Consider the following 22,478-nt stretch of genomic DNA (forward strand, 5'->3'; position numbering starts at 1 on the left):
TAGTAAAGGATGAGAAAGGAGAGAAATTTCTTCAGGAGGTGCTCTTAACATTTTCCGAGCATGGCATCTGTATTGAATTCATAGAAGAGTTCCCAAATGTAGCTATTTACAGTGATTTTACTGATACCATTGATGAAGGATTACATATATACCATGTTCTCATGAACAGCACAACCAATGTGATAATCTTATATGGTGAAATTCAGTCCTTATCAGTTCTGAGAACTTTCCTCCAGTTTTCAGAAGTGGAGGATACACCAAAGAAGAATAAGATCTGGCTTATAACAGCTCAGACAGATTTCACTTCAGTTGCCGTTCATAAATCTTGGGATATCCATTTTCTACATGGTGCTTTATCCTTTGCAGTTCACACAAAAGATGTCCAAAACTTCCAGGAATTTCTTCAAAATCTAAATCCAAGCAACGATCAGAATGATCATTTTCGGAAAGATTTTTGGGAACAGGCATTCAGTTGTTTCTTCTCAAACTCAAAAATGGAGGAGTCTGAGAAAAAATGTACCGGTCAGGAGAAGCTTGAAACTCTCCCCACATCTGTGTTTGAAACATGCATGAGTGGCCAGAGTTACAATATTTACAATGCAGTCTATGCTGTGGCACATGCTTTGCAATCTCTCTCTCTATCCAAATCTAGAGAAACAACAATGGTGAAAGAAAGAAGGAAACATTTTCACAATCAAGTGTGGTGGAAGGTAAGTTTGTAAGCAGAGTAGTGCAGAAACCACCATATTTGTAGCTGCAACATGTGTCCATAAATTCTAGCAAACAATATTATCCAGGGATATTGACCTCTGAAAACCCAGACATTAGATGTAAGAATGGATTAACTAATTATAAAATATTCATATGCTGATATTAAAATTGTAAATAGCATTCTGCAATATTTCTTAGAATACGCTTCTCTCCATGGAATTAACTGTCTCTCAAGCCCAAAACCAAGAACGGCATATGGTAATTCTTCTAAGCTCATTTCTTCTTGTTTTACATCTATAGATAAAATCTTGCCAATCTGAGCAGTCTGCTATCTGTATCTACAATTTACTCTGTGAATTATTAGGAAGGGTTATCTTCCTCCTCTTTCTCTCCGACATAATATCCAACCTGAATTGTCTTTTACTTTTCTGAAATGCAATCCCTCCCTGCTGGGACTCCACTTTCTTATTACATTCCATCACTGTTTCATAAATTGTCTATTAAAAAAATGGAAGGAGGTATTTTACTCCCTTTACATGATATGCTGAAGCTTTTTTGTTATATATGCTTTATTTGAAATGTTTGCATTTAGTCAAAGTTCATGGATTATTGAAAGTACAATCATGTCCTTATCTTCCCATACAATTCATGTGTGGAAGAGGAAGGATATTGCATTCTAAGGATATTGCAACTCTTACTCAAACATGATTCAGCATGCTGAAATGTTCCCTTTCTATGAGGCATAGTGTTCTGACCTCTTCACAGACTATTTAAGACCCACCAGTATGTCTGAATCCAGTTGTTCACAACAAAACATGCATAGTTTTAGAGCAAATGGATGCAGAAGAATGAAAGCAGCCTTATATGGTTTTCAGAATACAATTCTAAGAGAAACCAGAGGAGTGAAGGTGTTTTTAATATTTCAGGTGGTTAATAAAAGAGGGCCAAGGTGGGATGTTATTTTGAGCCTAATTTTTGTGAGACATATGTTCCCCCATAGGATAAAACAATCATAGATTTTAAATGATGATAGTTAAGCCAACAAATTCATCATTAATGTAGGATTTTAAATTCCAGCAACTCCTGCCGATGTTGAATCTGCTTCTACTCTAATGCGTCCAATAAAAGAAATGCCATTGCCCTTTCATCCTCAATTGCCACTGCTTAACTTCTGTACTGAGATTTTATTTCTTAGGTAGAATATAGTTTCCTAAAATTATTTCCTAAATTATTTTTAGATTTTACTTTATAAAAGTAAGCCTATCTTCCATTATATTGTAAATTTTACAGACAACCCTTACTTAATGATGGTAATTGAGATCTGAATTTCCGTTGTTAAGTGATGCAGTTATAAAGTGCATTTGACCATGTGGTTTAGCAACAACAGTTCTGGCAGACCCCAGTTAACATCGTTAATTGAGGACTGCATAGTTTTTTTAAGCATGGACTTCATGTGATCACAACTTCCAATTTCCTTCTAGCTTCCCCATTGACTTTGCTTGTGGAAAGCCAGCAAGATACTGTAGATTGCAAATTGCAATCAAGTAACTGTGGGATGTCATGACAGTCAGAAATACAGGCTAGTTGCTGACTTCCAGGATTGTGATCATATGAGCACATTCATAAAGAAACATTCATATGTATGCTTTGAATATATAAATTATTTCTCTCTCCCTCTGTCCTGTTCTCTCTTTTTTCATCTCTGAATGTCTCTTTGTTTCAGGTTCATTTTTTCCTGAGAAGTGTCAGATTCAATAATAGTGTTGGTGAAAAGATCTCCTTTGATAAAAATGGAGAATTCATTGGTGGATATGATATTATCAACTGGATCATATTTCCAAATCAGTCCTTTCTTAGACTTAGACTTAGACTTAGACTTAGATCCTACAACTTCAGCAGACAAGTTCTTCAATATCTCTGTTGATTCCATCACGTGGCCAGTAGGCTTTAATCAGGTTAGCTTTTAGAATCTAGATTAGACTGCAATTTCTGACTACCCTAGGAACAAACATCCTGGGGAAAGAAAACAATATCTGTAAGAATGTTTACTTTTCTACTAGTTTGTACAGACTATTGTACTTTTTATTTTGGCCCGCTGTTAATTCTGGGTAACAGTTTTCATGGTTTTCAAGTAAAGCTTGCAATCCAGTGTACTAGATTTCATCAGTTTAGTGACTTGAGTGGTTGAGGAAGCTCTTTAACTAGCCAGCACCAAAATTACCTTTGGAGAGTGGTGATGATGGTTACACAAGGTCATAGATGTCAAATAATTGTAGATATTTAATTATTATTTCAGACAAAATGCATCTCAAAATTATGTCATCATACTGCTTCTGCTTATCAATCTATTTTTATTCTGTTGATTCTACATTACCAGTATCTCTCCAAGCACTTCTTTCCCCATCTGTATCTTAAAACATTCCTCTTCATTCATTGATAGGCATTACCTTTATCTTTGTGTAATGATCCTTGTGAGACAGGATACAGCAAGGCCAAGAAAGAAGGGGAGCCCTTTTGCTGCTATGATTGCCGCCTGTGTCCAGAAGGGAAAATATCAAAGGAGAAGGGTAGGACATTTTCAAATATAATGGGTCTAGGTCATGATGGCACAACATTCTAATTCCCTATATCAATTCCCCTGCATTCTTTTTCAGATATACATGAATGCTCTCCATGTCCAGAAGTTCAATATCCAAATTCTGAAAAAAATATGTGCCTTCCAAAGCGGATCACCTTTTTGTCCTATGAAGAACCCTTGGGGATCAGTCTGACTGCTCTTTCTCTTTGCTTTTCTTTAATGACAACTTTGGTAATAACAATTTTTGTGAAACACAAAGACACTCCCATTGTCAAAGCCAACAATCAGAATCTCACCTACAGTCTCTTAGTTTCCCTCCTCCTCTCCTTCCTTTGTGTCTTTCTATTCATTGGGAAACCTGAAAAGATTGTGTGTCTGCTTCGACAACCAGCTTTTGGGCTCATCTTTTCTGTGGCAGTTTCTTGTATATTGGCCAAAACCTTTGTTGTGGTTCTAGCATTCATGGCCACCAAACCTGGTTCCAAATTGAGGAAATGGGTGGGAGGAAGAATGGTCAGTTTCATTCTTCTATCCTGCACCCTTGTACAAGTGTGTTTTTGTGCTGTGTGGCTGATAATGTCCCCACCATATCCAGATTTTGATGCACATTCCGTGTCTGAAGAAGTCATCATGGAGTGCAATGAAGACTCAGTCATGTTCTGCTGTGTTTTGGGTTTTATGGGTTTTCTTGCTCTGGTTAGTTTCTCTGCTGCTTTTCTAGCTAGGAAGTTACCTGACAGTTTCAATGAAGCCAAGTTCATCACCTTCAGCATGTTGGTCTTCTGCAGTGTTTGGCTGTGCTTTATTCCAACCTATCTAAGCACAAAGGGGAAATATGTGCTGGCAGTGGAGATCTTCTCCATGATCTCCTCTAGTGCTGGCTTATTGATGTGTATCTTTTTCCCCAAGTGTTTTATCATAGTGATCAGACCCGAACTGAACAATAAACAACAGCTCATGAAAAGAAAGTTTTAGGAAAGATAGTCTTTGTATGTCCATGTTGGAGATCTTCCTCACTTGCCCTTTGAAGCCAGAGAGCAATGTACAGTTAGATTGGGCTCATGTGTTGTAAAGCCTACCTTGTCCCTGAGATTTGGGTAATTCAAAACTTTTTTTTTTTACTTCTGGAAGACAATTAAACATGGGAAGCATAAAACCATGTAAAAGAAACAAATAAATGATAACACAATATTATTTTTGTGATATTTCAGTATGTGATAGACATCTCTGACTCAATATATAGATTAAATTTGAATTATAATTTTTTCTTTACTGGTCATCCAAATTTATATACACACTTGAGCATGTAAAAGAAGTGGTGGTTAAGTACAAATGAGACTTTCATTTAAACAAGGAATGCCAATTATTTGTTTCTAAAGCAGTCAGATAGCCAACTCGCTGTGGGACAAAAATGATATAATATCAAAGAAATGGTGGAACATAAGTATTAAAGAAAGAGGGACAAAATGAAATGTGACAAAATATTTTAAAATAAATTATTTTAAATAATTAAATTAAATTATTGAATTGTCCTTCAGCGAGTTGGCAATGGCGAGGTGGGTGCAATGAATTGATCATGGCGAGTTGGAAGCAGTGAGTTGGTAAATTGGTTGTGGTAAGCTGGCCATGTGTTTTCTCCTCAGTATCAAAACCAATGAAATCTCTGGCACAAAAATAATTCTAGTAAATTCAAATAAATTCCATCAGAAATCCAGTACATGCTTGTATCCAATTTGCATAATGATCTCTTTCTATGAAATTCAACTGAGTATGGTAACTGTGTAAACAGTACATTCTATTGTTATGAGTCTGTTTTAGTTGATAGAGTGTTGCAGCACTTGTATGACAGGTATATGGTAATTCTAAATGCCGACTGATGAGTTAATTGAATAAGCCACCCACCATTTTGGTCTTCTGAAATGGGTTGGATATAAGGCTGCCCCAATGGGAGGGTGGTATCTTGGAGATGGTTACTGTAATGTATTGGCCTTAAATTAAATTAAATTAAATTCACTTGCTTAATGTCTAACTGCTTGCTTAATGTCTGACCTACTTTCTGTGTGTTTTGTAATGGTTGCTGAAAGCCAGACTTGCTCCTCTCCAGGCTGATAATTAGATTTGGGGATGGGAAACTGCTACTTTAACCCTAATGGTGGCCGCCAAATTTATGGTCTGCATTTAATGTTTTAATGTTTTGTATATTTGATTGAATGTGTAAACTACCTAGATTTCTATGTTGTGAGATGAACAGCATAGAAGTTAAATAATTAATTCTTTGTTGGGGCTACAGTAGCAGAGATAAGATATAGTCTATGGAATATATCAAGTGTTTTATTGATAGAAATGAGATGCAAATATATAGAGGCTACAATGTCTATATTTTTTTTCCAGTGCTTCCTTTTGTAAGTGTGATGCTAGGGAAAGCTGTGAAGAGTCCAGAGTTCCAGAGCCATTTGATGAACCAGAAACTTTCAGTGTAGTCAGGCTTTTGCTAAGTGAAGGGAATCATATTGATTATATAGAGAAGTCCATTACTGACTTGTGGTTCCAAGGTGGATTTATATCATTAATCTGTTTAGAAAGCATGCAAGAATTAGATAATGTGATTCTAGCTGAGCATGCTGATAGGAGATAATATTTCTAGCTCAGGATTGATCTTTGGGGACCCTGGTGCTCTCTGAGCTTGGTTGCTTTCTTGCAGACTTTTCATTATAAAACTACGCAATGTCTTCAGTACTAGCAGGGAGTAGGGTTCGCTGTCATTATATATATATATTGGTGGCTTGCCTTGTCAGTATTGGTGGGAGCATTCTTACTGGTGTTCTGATTGGACTGCTATTTGAGTGTTTGTCTTGTAACTTAATAACAACCAAGCTCAGAGGGCAATAATGACCCTGTAGTTCAGGGGTGCTAAACTGCCAGCCCATGGGCCGGTTGCATCATGAGGAGGCTGCGCCCATCCCAGCTCCGGCAATGCAAAAAAAGGTGTGATATTTCGCGACACATCATGTGACATGGGGAATATGTCACCCTCTATTGGTATGACATATTGGCATCAAACACTTCATGAAGCACAGTTGCAAAGGGTGCTACTACTGGAACCACAAGTTGCAAAAAAAAAGAAGAAAAGTAAAAAAGGACAAAATAGGTAGTGTGCAGATGTTCCCAGAGGGGAATTAATCCTCCCACAAATGCTGAAATAAAATTGGTTGGCTAGCGTTTTCTCTTCTTATTCACTAATATTATATTCTCCAAGCAATGGACAAATTATGTTATAATGCCCAAAAAGGAGAACAAAACCAACCCAGCTCCAAACCAGCTAACAACTGTCCTGGCTAGCTCCTAGTCTTAGTCTTCTAGGTCATGGTTGTTCCAAAGGTGCTTTTTCAAGAGGCAACAGGACTTTCTTTGTTTTTCCTTGAAGATGTTTTGTTTCTCTTCCAAGACGTTTCTTCAGTTTGAGTGGAGCAAAATGGGAGGATTTTTATTCCTTGCCGTCATCTGGTTGTTAGCACTCTTTCTGAGAGTTGTTGAGGCCACTTGAAGGTTTATCTGTGCCCTCAGGGTCATCTGAATAGTGCAAATGGTGTGGAACCTTTTTGGAACTGCTGAAAGGACTATGTTGTAAACAGGAGGTAGCTGATGTTGAATGACAAGGCCACTCTTTTGAAGACAGCAAAGTCCATATTATGGACAGAGAGAATTGCTGGTTTGCAAAAGGGGTCAAAGAGCCCATCTACATTAAAACTGAACAGCTCTCTCTCAGCAGAGGAAGAGGGATATGACACTACCTATCTCCTGTTTGTAACATAGTCCTTTCAGCAATAACAAAAAAAAAAGGTTCCTCATGTATTCGCACTATTCAGTTGACCAGAGGGCACAGATAAACCTCCAAGTGGCCTGAACGATTCTCAGAAATCCTACAGCATCATATGTCAATCTTAAATAGTAGAATTCAACCAAAGGACAACCAAGTATTGCAATAAACATCCCAATTTCTGGAAGAACATATGAAAATATATATAATAAATATATCTGTGGGAGATCCTTCTCTGTGGGTGCCCCGGATTTATGGAATCGGTCGCCGGTCGAGCTCCGGATGGCGCCCGACCTTCGCTCCTTCCGACGCAATCTGAAGACGCATTTATTCGAACAAGCCGGCTTGGCCTGATGGGGGATGGGTTGGGTTTTTACTGTTGTTTTTACTGTTTTAGCTTGGGCATTGTATTTAATTCTTTTTTAACTTTTGTATTTTTGTATTTTTATATGTTTGCCCTGTTCACTGCCCTGAGTCCTTCGGGAGAAGGGCGGTATATAAATAAAAATTTAAAAAATGGTAATGTAATGGATCGTAGAGTATAGAATGTTATTTAGTGCAATGGAAGAATGGAATTGAATAGAATGGAACATAGAATGGAATAAAACAAGAATAGAATAGAATAGAATAGAATAGAATAGAATAGAATAGAATAGAATAGAATAGAATAGAATAGAATAGAATAGAATAGAATAGAATAGAATAGAATAGAATAGAATAATGCCTTTACACATACATATATTTACATCTCTATTTTGATTTATGGATCTAATGATTTTATTTTTCTCTATTCTTCATGCATCCCTGCCTCTGGAGGTCCTCACATGTTTTGAAGATGTTCACATATGTGGCTGTCTTATTATCATTAAGAAATTAATCAGTTTGTCTCTTCCAAATCCTATGGGACTCCATGAAAACAGGAGGAAGGGGCACTGAATTATGGTATTTATTGTCCCCATGATATTCCAATCTATGGCTGGGAGCCCCAAAGGTCTTTGAGTTGATTTGATATTATGTTGCACTCACTATTTGTGTCTGAAGAACATCTCAAGAAGGCAGGTCAGTCTGATCCATTTCAAATAACTTGTGGCAGAGGGATGCATTTGCACCCAGAAAGAAGACACTCAAGGAAGATGTTAGTATTCATGGAGTTACTGTTGATAGTATTGCCAGAAGTGGCATGCAAGGATCCTGGCCTTCAATGTGACTTTCATCAGCCTCTTCCTATTCGGCACACCTATCATCAGTTTGGTGACATTAATATTGCAGGAATTATTTCTGCCTTCTTTGGATCTTCTAATCCCATTAAATTTATTCAAGATCCTTCTCAGGGATTTCATGATGGACTTATGTAAGTACACCATTAATTTATTGTCAAGCTCTGAGCCTTGCTGGTATATTACCTGATGCTTGGAATGTTTCCTCTAATGTCAAAAAATCCAGAAACAAACATCTGAAATAGGATGCCTAGGTTTATTTTATGTGAAGTTATATTTTACTTTAGTCTCCAGGTAATGTTGAAATGGAGATCAAATCTCCATTTATAACACATCGCATCTAAATATCTATTAACATACAGGAATGTGGCTTAATTTATGAAGCTGTTACTATCCTTAAGAAACGGGAAGCACATACTACCCATGATCAGTTTTCTCATTTGATATTTATGGTGCTAAAATGTAGCAATTTCCTTCTGCAACAAAAGCTGTTGTTTGATAGTGGGCCATTCTCACATATAAGAACAAAGAAATAAGAATTATTTCACAAATTCCACAAAATGTGTGGTACTGAATGATTACAAGTGCCGTAATGTGAAGCAGACCTTTCTTAATGATTTTTTAATTGTTTTACAGAATAATTTTTCAGAATTACCAGCATATTCTGGCTATAGCCTTTGCTATAAAAGAGATCAATGAAAATTCCCAGATCCTACCCAACATCACGCTGGGCTTCCACATTTTTAACAGCAACTTTAGTCCAGGCTGGACTTACTTTGCCTCAATGTTACTGCCTTTCACTCAGGGAAAATTCATCCCTAACTACAAGTGTGGGGTCCCAAATGCCTTGGCTGCAGTCATTGGGGCACCTGACATCTCTCTTCACATGGCAACTGTGCTCTGCATCTACAAAATTCCTCAGGTAAGATTTGCTGAAGACACACTATCATTCTGCCAGATGCCCACAGGTATCTTTATGGTTCTCTCTGTGAAAAGGAGAAACTTTTCTGATTCCTACATATTATTTTTTTGTTTGATAGGATCAGTAGAGCTGCCTGAGTAATCAGTCGGTTTGAATAGACAGTGGGGATATGTGACATAGGAAAACATTTCTCAATTCTAGAAATTGATCTAAGGTTCGTATTTGATATATCCACAATGAGACTATTTCTAGGAAAAGATATTTACTGATACCTGAAGAGTGACATCTTGGTGATATTCCTAAGAATCCTTTCAGATTCCTAGCTATTATTTTTGCTTGATAGGATTAGCATAACAGCATGGGTAATCATAACTCTGAACAGATGGTGGGGCTATTTGACACAGCAAAATATATCCAAATTCCAGACACTGAACAAAGTTTCAAATATTCACAATAAAACTACTTCGACAAAAATGTATTTACTGATACCTCAAAGGTGACATCTTGGTTGATATTTCCTAGTAAATGCAACCAGTTGCATAATGTTTCACAATATAACATCAAAGGTACCCAAAAATACAAATGATTTTTTAGGCTCACATAGACCTTTTCAACTGCATATGTTTATCTTTCTGTAGTTGACCTATGGCTCTGCTCCAGTCATGAATAAAGAGACTCAAACAGTTTTCTTCCAACAAATGTTTCCGAATGAATCCCACCAACGTAGGGGCCTCCTGCAGCTATTGCTATATTTTAGATGGATCTGGATTGGAATTCTTGTAGTAAAGGGTGAGAAAGGAGAGAAATTCCTTCAGGAGGTGCTCCCTACATTTTCTGAGCATGGCATCTGTACTGAATTCATAGGAGAGTTCCCAAAAGAATCTTTTTACAGTGATTTTACTGATACCATAAATGAAGGACTACATATATATCATGTTCTCATGAAAAAAACAGCCAATGTGATACTTTTATATGGTGAAACTCAGTCCTTAGCAACTCTGAGAAGCTTCCTCCAGTTTTCAGAAGTGGAGGATATACCAAAGAAGAATAAGATTTGGCTTATAACAGCTCAGACAGATTACACTTCAGTTGCCTTTCATAAATTTTGGGATATCCATTTTCTACATGGTGCTTTATCCTTTGCAGTTCATACTAAGGAGGTCCAAAACTTCCGGGAATTTCTTCAAAACTTGAATTCAAACATCAACAACCAACACGATCATTTTCGGAAAGATTTTTGGGAACAGGCATTTGATTGTTTCTTTGCAAACTTAAAAATGGAGACCTCTGGGAAGAAATGTACTGGACAGGAGAGGCTTGAGACCCTTCCCACATCTGTGTTTGAAACAGTAATGAGTGGCCAGAGTTACAATATTTACAATGCAGTCTATGCTGTGGCACATGCTTTGCAATCTCTGTATCCATCCAAATCCAGGGAAAGAACATTTGTTAAAGAAGGGAGGAAACAGTTTCATAATCAAGTGTTGTGGCAGGTAAGTGTGTAAGCAGAATACTATGGAAACCACCATATCTGCAATTGCAAGATCTGTCCATAGACTAAAGGTAAAGGTAAAGGTTCCCCCACTCATGCGTGCTAGTCGTTTCCGACTCTAGGGGCCGGTGCTCATCTCCGTTTCAAAGCCAAAGAGCCAGCGCTTCTCCGAGGATGTCTCCGTGGTCATGTGGCCCGCATGACTAGACGCCAAAGGCACATGGAACGCTGTTACCTTCCCACCGTAGTGGTCCCTATTTTTCTACTTGCATTTTTAGGTGCTTTCGAACTGCTAGGTTGGCAGAAGCTGGGACGAGTAACAGGCGCTCACTCTGTTACGTGGCACTCGGGATTCGACCCGCCAAACTGCCAACCTTCCGATCGACAGGCTCAGCGTCCTAACCCACTGAGCCACCGCGTCCCTTGTCCATAGACTAGTGAACAATAATTTCTTGAGGGATTGACATTAAGTTTAAATGTGAGATACAGTAATGGATTAACCAACTGAAATATTTATATGCTGATGTTAAAATTGTAAATTGCATCCTACAAAATTGTAACCACATCCATGAAATCAACTGCCTGCAAAATTTAGAATGGGATATGGTGATTCTTCCAAGCTGGTTTCTTTTTTGTTTCATACCTATAGACAAAATCTTGCCAGATTGAGCACTTTAATATATGTATCCACAGTATAATCTGTGAACTATTCAGGAAGGAGTGTTTTCATCCTTTTTCTCTCACACATAATATTCAAACTGAGTTGTCTTTTACTTGTCTGAAATATATCCCCTCCCTCCTGAGAATTCACCTCCTTACTACATTTCCATCTCTCTCTCATAAATTCAGTCTATTAATAAATAGAATGAGGTGATCTATTCCATTCACATGATGTGCAGTAGTTGCTTTTTCTTCTAGATCCGGGGTGTCAAACTCACCACGTCACATGACATGTCACGATGTATCACAACTTTTTTCCAATTGCTGGAGCTGAGGTTGATGCGGCTTCCACGTGACACAACCAGTCCACAGGCCAGGAGTTTTACACCCCTGTTCTAGATGCTTTCTTTGGAATAGTTTGTTAATTGTTAAGTGAGGACTGCACAGATTTTGAAGCATCTCATGTGATTACAACTTCCAACTTCCTTCCAGCTTCCCCATTGACTTTGCTTGTGGAAAGCCAGCAAGGAAGGTTACAAATCCCAATCATGTAATTTTGGGATGCTGCAACAGTCGGAAATCCAGTTACCAAGTTCCAATATTGTGAACACATGACCACAGGGGTGTTGTGACAGCTGGAATTTCAAGGAAGTCATCAGTACCATATATTTTGCACCAAGCAATTTCAAATGATTGCTGAACAAGCAGACATTGGTTGAGGACCACCTGTACTTAGATATTTCTGTGTTGTCTCACATTTAGAGACCCCCCCCAAGACATTTTCAGCCCCAAAAGGTAGAAACCATCACCATGTAGGTCAGGACTAATTTTATTGCAAGAGCTGTAGTAACTGAATCTTGAAAGCCTCAATGTGCTTAGCTCTCTACCATATTCTTTTTGTTTGATACACTAAGGTTTCTCTGAAATGTTTTCTCAAATCATATTTCTTAATCAAGGTTCAAGTACTTCTTATCTGAATGTTACCTTGATAGTGGCTCTCCCTTCTGTCCTTCAAGACCATTCATATGATCATTAGAAATGTAGATATTTCCCCATTCACAACATATTAGTTGTGGGAGAAGGACCCTGACTACCTCTGCCTCTTGCTAGCTGTCCAGGAATGGGGATATTATGTTATGGGAGTTTCCCGATACTCCCGTGTAACACCTCTTCTCCGTGAGCTGCATTGGCTTCCGGTTGCCCTTCGGGTGAGATTCAAGGTGCTGGTGATGACCTATAAAGCCCTAAATGGCTTGGGTCTGGATTATCTAAGGGAACACCTGCTGCCGGTATCAACTTCCCATCGTCCTGTGCGCTCCCACAATGAGGGCCTTCTCAGGGTACTGCCGGTTAAGGAATGCTGGCGGGTTATTCCCAGGGGAAGGGCGTTCTCTGTGGGCGCGCCGGCCCTATGGAACCAACTTCCCATGGAACTCAGGACTGCCCCTGACCTTCGCTCATTTCCCAGGACTTGAAAACCTGGTTCTTCGAGCTGTTTGGCCCAGACTGAGGGGTTTTAATTAATTTAATTTAATTGGGTTTTAGTTTAACTTCAGTGACTGTAATTTAATCATAGTTTTAACTGATTTCAATTGTATGCTATATATTTTAATTTTCCCTGTAAACCGCCCTGAGTCCTACAGGAATAGGGTGGTATATAAATTTAAATAATAAATAAATAAATAAATAAATAAATAAATAAATAAATAAATAAATAAATAAATAAATAAATAAATAAATAAATAAATAAATAAATAAATATCAGGCACCCTAGCCCAGTTCTGTATGTGAGCTAAGATTGAATACATATCATTCCTCCAAGTGAAGTGATCCTGAATCCCATCTAGGTTACCATAATTTTGTATGCTTTTTTTTCAAATTTTATTGATTTTCTAATATTACTTTCACATATTTGAAAAGCAACGTGGTGGCTGAGTAGTAGTAATTCAATTACATGCAGATATCATTAGTACAGATTTCAAATTGTTACCATAAACATGTCCTTTCTTTTTCCCTTCATATATACTGTTCTATTTGTAAATTTAAAAACAAGTTTTATCCTATCAATCGCATGGAAAATAACTTTCTTACATATATCAATAGTTTTTAGTTTACATATACTCTAGTTGTTTTAACATATAATCTTTTAGACAATCAATGACCTAGTAGATTTTTCAGTTTTAATTTCCACTAACATTTAGATTTAACGTTTGATATTTATCATTCCCAAGATTTTTAATATACTCCCAATTCATCAATCACCATTCCTCACAAAATCTAATATTCAAAATACACATCTTGATTATTTAACTTCTCACCCTCTATGTCAACAAATTAAGAATACAATGATATTCTTTTCTGCTAGTTTTCAATTTTTTGTTAAGTAGTAATCAAAATTTCTTTTTATTTCAGTATTTAATAATTCCTCTCTCTTCCTCTTTGTACCTGCTATCTCTTGCTTAAACTAATAATTTTCATTTTTGACATTCCATATAGACCTCTTTATTACTTTCATCAATACGTTATTAGCTTATCTACATCCTATTCACCTTTACATGACCTTTATGCACAAATCAAATTTATCTATTAGTATTTATACTGCTAAGTTTTAATGACCAAAAACATTTTTTTATCTCAGTTCATAACAATCAACATGTACATCTTATCTATTTAAGTACATTCTGTTTTAGATTTCAATAAGATGATCAAAACTCCATTCTTCTTCAGTCTTATCTAGCTTTTTTCCTTTGCCAAATCGTCTTCCATGTCCTTGTTTTTGGGTCATCAAACCAATCTTCTTGTAATGTCATATATATTAATTGATGTTGGCAAAACCATGCGGTCACCATTTTTTTGAGAGGACTTGTAGATCTAGTGGGTCATCTCTTTATTCTTCCATATTGATGTGGTTGTTCTGAATTGTTTATCTTCTCATCCAACTGTTCTTTTTCTAGATCCTCCAATTCATTCTGATTTGTATAGGAAACCTTTTCCTTTTTCCAAGTTGTCGGTATCTTTTCTGGATTTTCAAATGTCAATATTTGTTGAATAATTGATTCTTCTGTTGTGATATTTAAATGTTTCATTTTTTTCTATTGTATTTTGTATAGACGATTCTTGAGTTGTGGTCAAAGTTTGTGCTTTCATATCTGGGCTGTCTTCTTGTTCCTTCCCATAGCCTCTTAGTTTTTCATTGGCTGTGATAAGAGTTTGAATTATTGTTTTCAACATAGAGAGAATGTGGTTGATCTTCATCCATAAGGAAATTTTGTTCCTGGTCTTCTTCCATCTTAGACTAAAAGCTTTACACTTAGAAAATCCAAAAGAAAGAAAAAGTTTTTTTTCCTGGGTAAGGAACACAGAGCCTTTCACAGCTGTTGTTTCATAATATTCAAGGTTATGTATCTTATCTATTTCCCTGGGCAGTCAGCCAGGCCCCTAGAAAATAACAGATTAAAATATCAAATTTGAGCACACGGTGTTGCCTCTACCTTTTAAAGTTTCCCTTTGAGCACCAGAGTTATTTTAATCTTTTCCATTTTTCTTCTTTTTTATAAGGAAAAACCCAGATTTTCAACAAAAGTAGATAATGAAAAATAAAAAAATAAAAAGTCTTTCAGTCCACAAGCTTTGAGAAATAAAATTTCAATTGGGATTCAGTTACTTTTTCAATGTTTTAAATACTCCTGGGTGGTTCGTCGCCGCTCTTTCAGGAGGGAGGGCTAAAATCCCCCTTCTCTCACCACAGGGGGGAAAATGTTTAGCAGCTTAAGAAGGTACAGAAAATAATTAGGGTGTAAAAGAGGTATATCTCAGCCAGACTCTTCCGCACTGCTTTAAAAGTTGCCTGGTAGAAAATGTGACTTCAGCTGTTCGCAGTCTAGGGACTAGTCATAATGGCCAGTCCTTTCATCCACTGGTTTGGAGGGATTGCCAGGTCTAACAGGAGAGTTGTGGCTCTCCTGTGATCCAATGAATATCCCTCCTTGCTGTTCGCCTCTTTGGGGTGACTTTCGGCCCTTTTCAGGGCCCCCCAGCAATGCAAAACTGGAGGGGGAGACAGAGCAAATCTCCCAGCCATCTATGACGGCTGCACAACAAACCAGAAATCAACTTAGTATGTGTTATGGCCATTTGTCTCTCCGTTTTGAACATAAGGTAATATAGCAAATGCATAACACAATATCTAGATAAAACATATTGTAACTGGAAAGGGTTTTATATCTGTCTGTATGTACATACAGACATATAGACCTTTGCAGTTAGATTTTGTTTTAACTTGTTAGTTTCTTGCCTCCAGTCTGTTTGATTTTAACTATACTGTAATTGAAATCAAATTTTAGCACAGCTACAAATATAAGGCTCGTAAGAAGAGTATTCAATTATTGTTGTTGTTGTTAGCTGAGAAGTCATGTTCAACCCATTGCAACCCTATGGACAATGTTCCTCCAGGCCTTCCTGTCCTCTACCATCTTCTAGAGTCCATTTAAGCTCACGCCTACTGCTTCAGTGACTCCATCCAGCCACCTCATTCTCTGTCGTCCCCTTCTTCTATTGCCCTCAATCTTTCCCAGCATTAGGCTCTTCTCCAGTGAGTCCTTCCTTCTCATTAGGTGGTCAAAGTATTTGAGTATTATTCTTTGGCGCTCAGCCTTTTTTATGGTCCAACTTTCACTGCCATACATTGCAACTGGGAAGACCATAGCCTTGAGTATATGCACTTTTGTTGACAGGGTGTTGTCTGCTTTTTAGTATGCTGTCTAGATTTGCCATGGCTTTCCTCCCGAGGAGCAAACGTCTTTTAATTTCTTGGCTACAGTCCCCATCTGCAGTGATCTTGGAGCCCAGGAAAATAAAATCTGTCACTACCTCCATTTCTTCCCCAACTATTTGCCAGAAATTGAGAGAGCCGGATGCCATGATCTTGGTTTTCTTAATGTTAAGTTTCAACCCAGGTTTTGCACTCTCCTTCTTCACCCACAACAAGAGGATCTTATATTATATATTATATTACATTATTATCAATTATTATAGCCCTATATATTCTACGTATTGTTGTTGTTTAATCATTAAGTCATGTCTGAGTCTTTGCGGCCTCCTGGACCACAACACCCAAGGCCCCCCTATCCTCCACTGTCTCACAGAATTTGCCCAAATTAATGTTCATTGTGCTGAAGACACTATCTAACCATCTCATCCTCTGCTGTCATTTTGACTTCTCCTTTTGCTTTCCTTCTTTTCCAACATCAGGATCTTTTCCAACGAGTCCTGTCTTCTCATTAGGTGGCCAAAGTATTTGAGCTTCAGCTTCAATATCTGTCCTCCAAAGCAGTCAGAGATTATTTCATTTAGGATTGACCAATTCACTCTCCTTGTACTCCAAGGGGCTCTCAAAAGTCTTCGCCAGCACCACAAATCTTAAGCATCAATTCTTTGGTGCTCAGCCTTCCTTATGGTCCAACTCTCACAGTTGTACATTTACTGGGAAAACCATAGCTTTGACTATACAGACTTTTGACAGCAAGATGATGTCTTTGCTTTTTAATATGCTGTGTAGGTTTGCCATAGCTTTCCTCCCATGGAGTAAGCCTCTCTTAATTTCATGGCTGAAGCCACTATCTGCAGTGATTTTGTAGCCCAAGAAAATAAATCTGTCATTACTTCCATTTCTTCTCCTTCTGTTTGCCAGGAGTGATGGGACCAGATGCCATGATCTTAGTTTTTTCATGTTGAGTTTCAAGCTAACGTTTGCACTCTCCCAGTTTACCTTCATCAAGAGGTTCTTTATTTCCTCTTCACTTTCTGCCATTAAAATAATATTGTCTGTTTATCTGAGGTTGTTAATATTTTTCCTGGATATCTTAATTCCAGCTTGTGATTTTTCCAGCCTGGAGTTTTTCATGATTTACTTTATTGTGTGAAATGAGCACAATTATATGGTAGTTTAAACTTCTTAATATTTATTATATATTTATTACAAATCCTCTGGCTTGAGTAGTTTTAACAATTAAACTACAAAGGTTTTGATTTGTTTTGTTTTGCAATTCTATGCTAATTTTGTTTCAGTAAGCTTATATGTTATTTCTGCCTTTGTGTTAGAATGATTGTTATATCATTTGTTTTATACTGGCCTACAACTAAATTTTAAAAAATGTTTATATTTTCTTTGTTTAAAGAAACATTCATATGAATGTTTTGAATATATGAATTATGTCTTCCTCCCTCAGTCCTGTTGTCTCTCTTTTCCTTTCTGAGTATCAGTATATTTCAGGTTCATTCTTTTTTGAGAAGTGTCAGATTCAACAACAGTGTTGGTGAAAAGATCTCCTTTGACAAAAATGGAGAGTTCATTGGTGGATTTGATATTATCAACTGGATCACATTCCCAAACCAATCCTTTGTGAGGGTCAAAGTAGGAATAATAGATCCCACAGCTCCAGCAGACAAGTTGTTGAATATTTCTGTGCATTCCATCATATGGCCAGTAGGCTTTAATCAGGTTAGCTTTTTGAATCTAGATTCATCTGTCTTCATTTTAATATCCTTATTGATGAAAGTCTCAAAGCATCATTTCTGACTAAACTACAGTAGGTACAAATGTCATGCAGAAAGAAAAATATCAGTAAGAAATTTTTTTACTTTTCTAGCAATTGCTATTGAACATTGTACCCTTTATTTTGCCTCCATGTTAATTATGGACAATGGTTTTCATGGTTTTGGCGTAAAAACTGCAAGCTAGTATACTAGATTTCATCAGTTAGCTGGCTTCAAAATTCAGAAGTTGAGAAAACAAACTTTAACTATTCAGCACATAAATTGTCATTGGACAGTGGGGATAGAAGGCCACAAAAACCAATAATTGTAGATATTTAATTCATTATTCTTTCAGACCAATTACATCAAAAATTATGTTATCACACTATTGATTGCACACTAACAGTATCACTCCAAGCACTTCCTTTCCTCTCTGTATCTTAAAATATTCTTCTTCATTCATTGATAGACATTACCTCTATCTTTGTGTAATGATCCCTGTGAGACAGGATACAGCAAGGCCAAGAAAGAAGAGGAGTGGTTTTGCTGTTATGATTGCCACCTATGTCCAGAAGGGAAAATATCAAAGAAGAAGGGTAGGAAATTTTCAAATATAATGGGACTAAGCCAAGATGGCAAAACACTATAATTCCCTATATCAATTCACATGCATTCTTTTCCAGATGTAGATGACTGCTCTCCATGTCCAGAGGACCAATATCCCAATCCTGACAAAAATATGTGCCTTCCAAAGCGGATCACCTTTTTGTCCTATGAAGAACCCTTGGGGATCAGTCTGACTGTTCTTTCTCTTTGCTTTTCATTGATGACAACTTTGGTAATCTCAATCTTTGTGAAACACAAAGACACTCCCATTGTCAAAGCCAACAATCGGAATCTCACTTATACACTCCTAGTTTCTCTTCTCCTTTCTTTCCTTTGTGTCTTTCTATTTGTTGGGAGACCCAATACGATTGTTTGTCTCCTTCGACAACCAGCTTTTGCTCTGATCTTTTCTGTGGCGGTTTCTTGTGTATTGGCCAAAACCTTTGTTGTGGTTCTAGCATTCATGGCCACCAAACCTGGTTCCAAATTGAGGAAATGGGTGGGGGGAAGAATGGTTAGTTTCATTCTACTCTCCTGCTCCCTTTTTCAAATATGTGTTTGTGCTGTGTGGATGATAGCCTCACCACCATATCCAGATTTTGATGTGCATTCAGTACCTGAAGAACTGATCCTGGAGTGTAATGAAGACTCAGTCATGTTCTACTGTGTTTTGGGTTTTATGGGTTTTCTTGCTCTGGTTAGTTTCTCTGCTGCTTTTCTAGCTAGGAAGTTGCCTGACAGTTTCAATGAAGCCAAATTCATCACCTTCAGCATGTTGGTCTTCTGCAGTGTTTGGCTGTGCTTTATTCCAACATATCTAAGCACAAGGGGAAAATATACATTGGCTGTGGAGATCTTCTCCATGATCTCCTCCAGTGCTGGCTTATTACTGTGTATCTTTCTTCCCAAGTGTTTTATCATTGTGATGAGACCTGAATTGAACAATAAACATCAGCTCATGAATAGAAAGTTTTAACAAATCTCTCTGTTTCCCTGACATCATATATGATGTATGTTGGGGAAGTTATTCACTTGTACACTGGAGCCACAAAGCAATGTGCAGTTAGATTGGCCTTCTACGACGCCCTGTCCCCTAGGACATGGGATAGTTTGAAACTCTTTTTTCTTCTGGAAGTCAATTATAATTGGGGGCCATAAAAAGTATAAATAAATAAATAATAGGACAAATTGATTTGTTGAGATATTTCAGTTATGTGATAGACCGTTCTGACTAAATATATAGATTAAATGTGAATTATATATTTAATTTTATTGGTCATCTTAATTCATATCCAGACTAGAATGTGTAACAAGAAGTGGGCATTAAACTAAATGAGCCTTTCATTTAAACAGGGAAGATCTATGAATTGGGTTTTTTAAAAAATATTTTATTGTTTTTTTACAATAACAATCTCCAGTGCCTGGTGTACAGTGTATTGTCTTGGTTTATCTATTTGAAAAAAAGAAAATGATAATTAAAAAGCAGTCAATAATAATTGATTTTTATAATTCCATAATTAGTATATTAATTAATGATATATTTCTTCGATCTTCCCTTCACCCATTTGTATTCTCCTTCTTCAACCTTAAACAGATATAATTCTTAATATTTTCAATATATAAATGATTAAATATAAACATTTTTTCAGATAATTACTTATCATCAGCTTATATTATTCTTATATTAGTTCACCAGACATTAGTTCACCAGACATCCTTTTTTCATAGTTCATGTTTAAGCTTAATTTCCCCTTTATATTCAATCCATTCTTATCATGATTTTCTCAATGTTAGTCATCTAAATATGCATTTTTTCCATTTAAGTACATGATCCCAATATTTTCGTATTTCATTCATTATAAAAGTACTATGTTCCTTATCTATCTTATAGCATCTGCATATAACATCCTTTCTGATGAGCTTATATTTCACTTATATTTATAAAAATTATATCTTCCCAATATTTTTACATTTCATATATTGTAAAACATACTCTACTTCTTAAATCTCTTATCCCTCTTGTTGTAGAGCCCCTTTATGTTCAAAGTTTTCTATTCTTTTAACCATATTCAAACAAGTGTTTACTCATGTAATACTCTATCTGGTAGGATGAGTCGAATCTCTTGAATCTTTCTCTAGTCTTCTTCTTTTGCCGAGTAGCTTTCCAAGTTGATATACTGTATTTTGCTTACCCTGCAGTTTCTGTATTTTTGTAAGTTTTGTTGGGAATAAAGAAGATAGAATAAGTAAAATATATACTTTCTGTCTCCCAAACTCTGATGATTTGTAGAGATGGAGGTCAAGGTTATGAAGGGGCTGTGTGCAGCAAGCTGCCATGCCTCAATGTCTTCTTTACCTCATGTCTATGAGCTCACCCCAATTAGCACCACCAAGGACTGCCAGGAACCATCAAGATATGTGAGACTCTACCCTGGCTGGGATGTTCTTAAAGATGGACAAGGGAATACACCAATAACAATGCTGTTGCTGTGTGCTCTTTGCTGCTTGTTAAAACTGTATAAAAGTAATAAACTCTGCGTAGGCAGACAGATGTTTTGGACACCCTTCGATGACTGGTTTCTGAATCCCACACCTGGCACCTGAACAGGGAGCTCCCTCTGGGGTAGCAACTCCCAACATACTTACCTTGGTCTGGAATAGATCCCAAGGTGCACCTTCATCCTACGGGACCCCTCAAAGGTAAGTATGGGTTGCAATCTATCTCACCATCAGCAACAGCATGTGCAGGAACTTCGATTCCTGCTACAAAAGTCAGGGATTACAGTGCCTGAGGCAGAAATAAGGAGGTGGTTGGAGAGATAGGGAAACATTGTTCCTGGTATCCAGAGTGTGGGACACTCCGTTTATAGGACTGGGTAAAGATAGGGCATACTTTACATCTTGAACCCCAGTTCAGAAATTACATCTATGATTTCAATTCCGTCACACAGTGGAAAAAATAGTCTCTGATGCTTTGGCAGGACAACAATTGGCCACAAAACCTCCACCTGATTACGATCAAATAAAATTCCCCCCCCCCAAAATCATCTTCAATTGAACCTTCAGCTCCTCATGAAGAGGTTAATTCTTCTGCTTCTTCATGGCCATTGTATACTCCCATGAGGCAAATTTTAAAGGAACAATTAGCAAAAGGGGATGGAATGTAGAAGAAATTGATGATGGGTCTGGTCCCTTTGCTCCAGTTGATGCTCAGATTGTTTTACCAGCTGCCACTTTACAGGTTTCTTCTGAATGCGCTTACCGAGCATTTGGAAAAGTGCCTGTTTCTGGCAAGCCTCATCAACCCTTCTCTAACATCAGGAAGAAGGCTACTGAGCCGTATCCTGATTTTGTTAACAGATTACAGGATATAGGAACAGCCTCTTATCAAACCAATTTATTGGCAGCCGCTTTATTGCAAGGCAGCAAGCCTCAAGGAAAGTGTTATAACTGTGGTAAACCCGGTCATTATAAAAGGGAATGTCAAAATCCAGGATGGGGGGTATGTCTGCAGCATCCCACAGCCCTTTCTATCACAGGTTGAAACCAAAAGCAAGTTTTTTTTTCTGTCGTTTTCTTTTAATCTGGCTCTTTGGACTATTCGATTCCTTTTGTCAGAGGTGAGGACACCTCCCACTTCACACCTGCAAAAGACCCCAGGTTCAATATTCCTTTTAATCTTTTTCCACTGTCTTTTAAACTTGGTGGGATAAATTGTAAGTAACCATAAATGTTCCCCTCCTTTTAATTAAAAGGGGAGGCCTGTTTTGGCCTCAAACTCCAAATTGATGTGTGTTTTGTTTTGTTATATATATATTTGGACATTTGGAACATTAAGCTTGGACTTGGAATGGTGAGAAAAATGGGAGATGGTTAAAGGGCCCTATAAAACCATGTTTGGTTGGAATCACCTCCTGATTTTTCTTGCATCTTGCAGGACA

The 22,478-nt window shown here is 37.3% G+C and overlaps 1 protein-coding gene across 1 annotated transcript; it reads left to right on the plus strand.

Annotated features, from left to right (window-relative positions):
- Positions 1 to 8,251: 8,251 nt before the first annotated feature.
- On the plus strand, positions 8,252 to 19,513 carry LOC308676349 (vomeronasal type-2 receptor 26-like; the record flags this gene model as incomplete). Its single annotated transcript, XM_081342158.1, has 4 exons — positions 8,252 to 8,457; positions 17,689 to 17,896; positions 18,401 to 18,527; positions 18,615 to 19,513. 4 exons carry the CDS (start codon positions 8,252 to 8,254, stop codon positions 19,511 to 19,513), a joined length of 1,440 nt encoding a protein of 479 aa, XP_081198284.1.
- Between the last annotated feature and the right edge of the window lie 2,965 nt (positions 19,514 to 22,478).

This window comes from Vipera berus (assembly GCF_964194415.1).
Source record: "Vipera berus genome assembly, chromosome: W".
Taxonomy (NCBI): Eukaryota; Metazoa; Chordata; class Lepidosauria; order Squamata; family Viperidae; genus Vipera; species Vipera berus.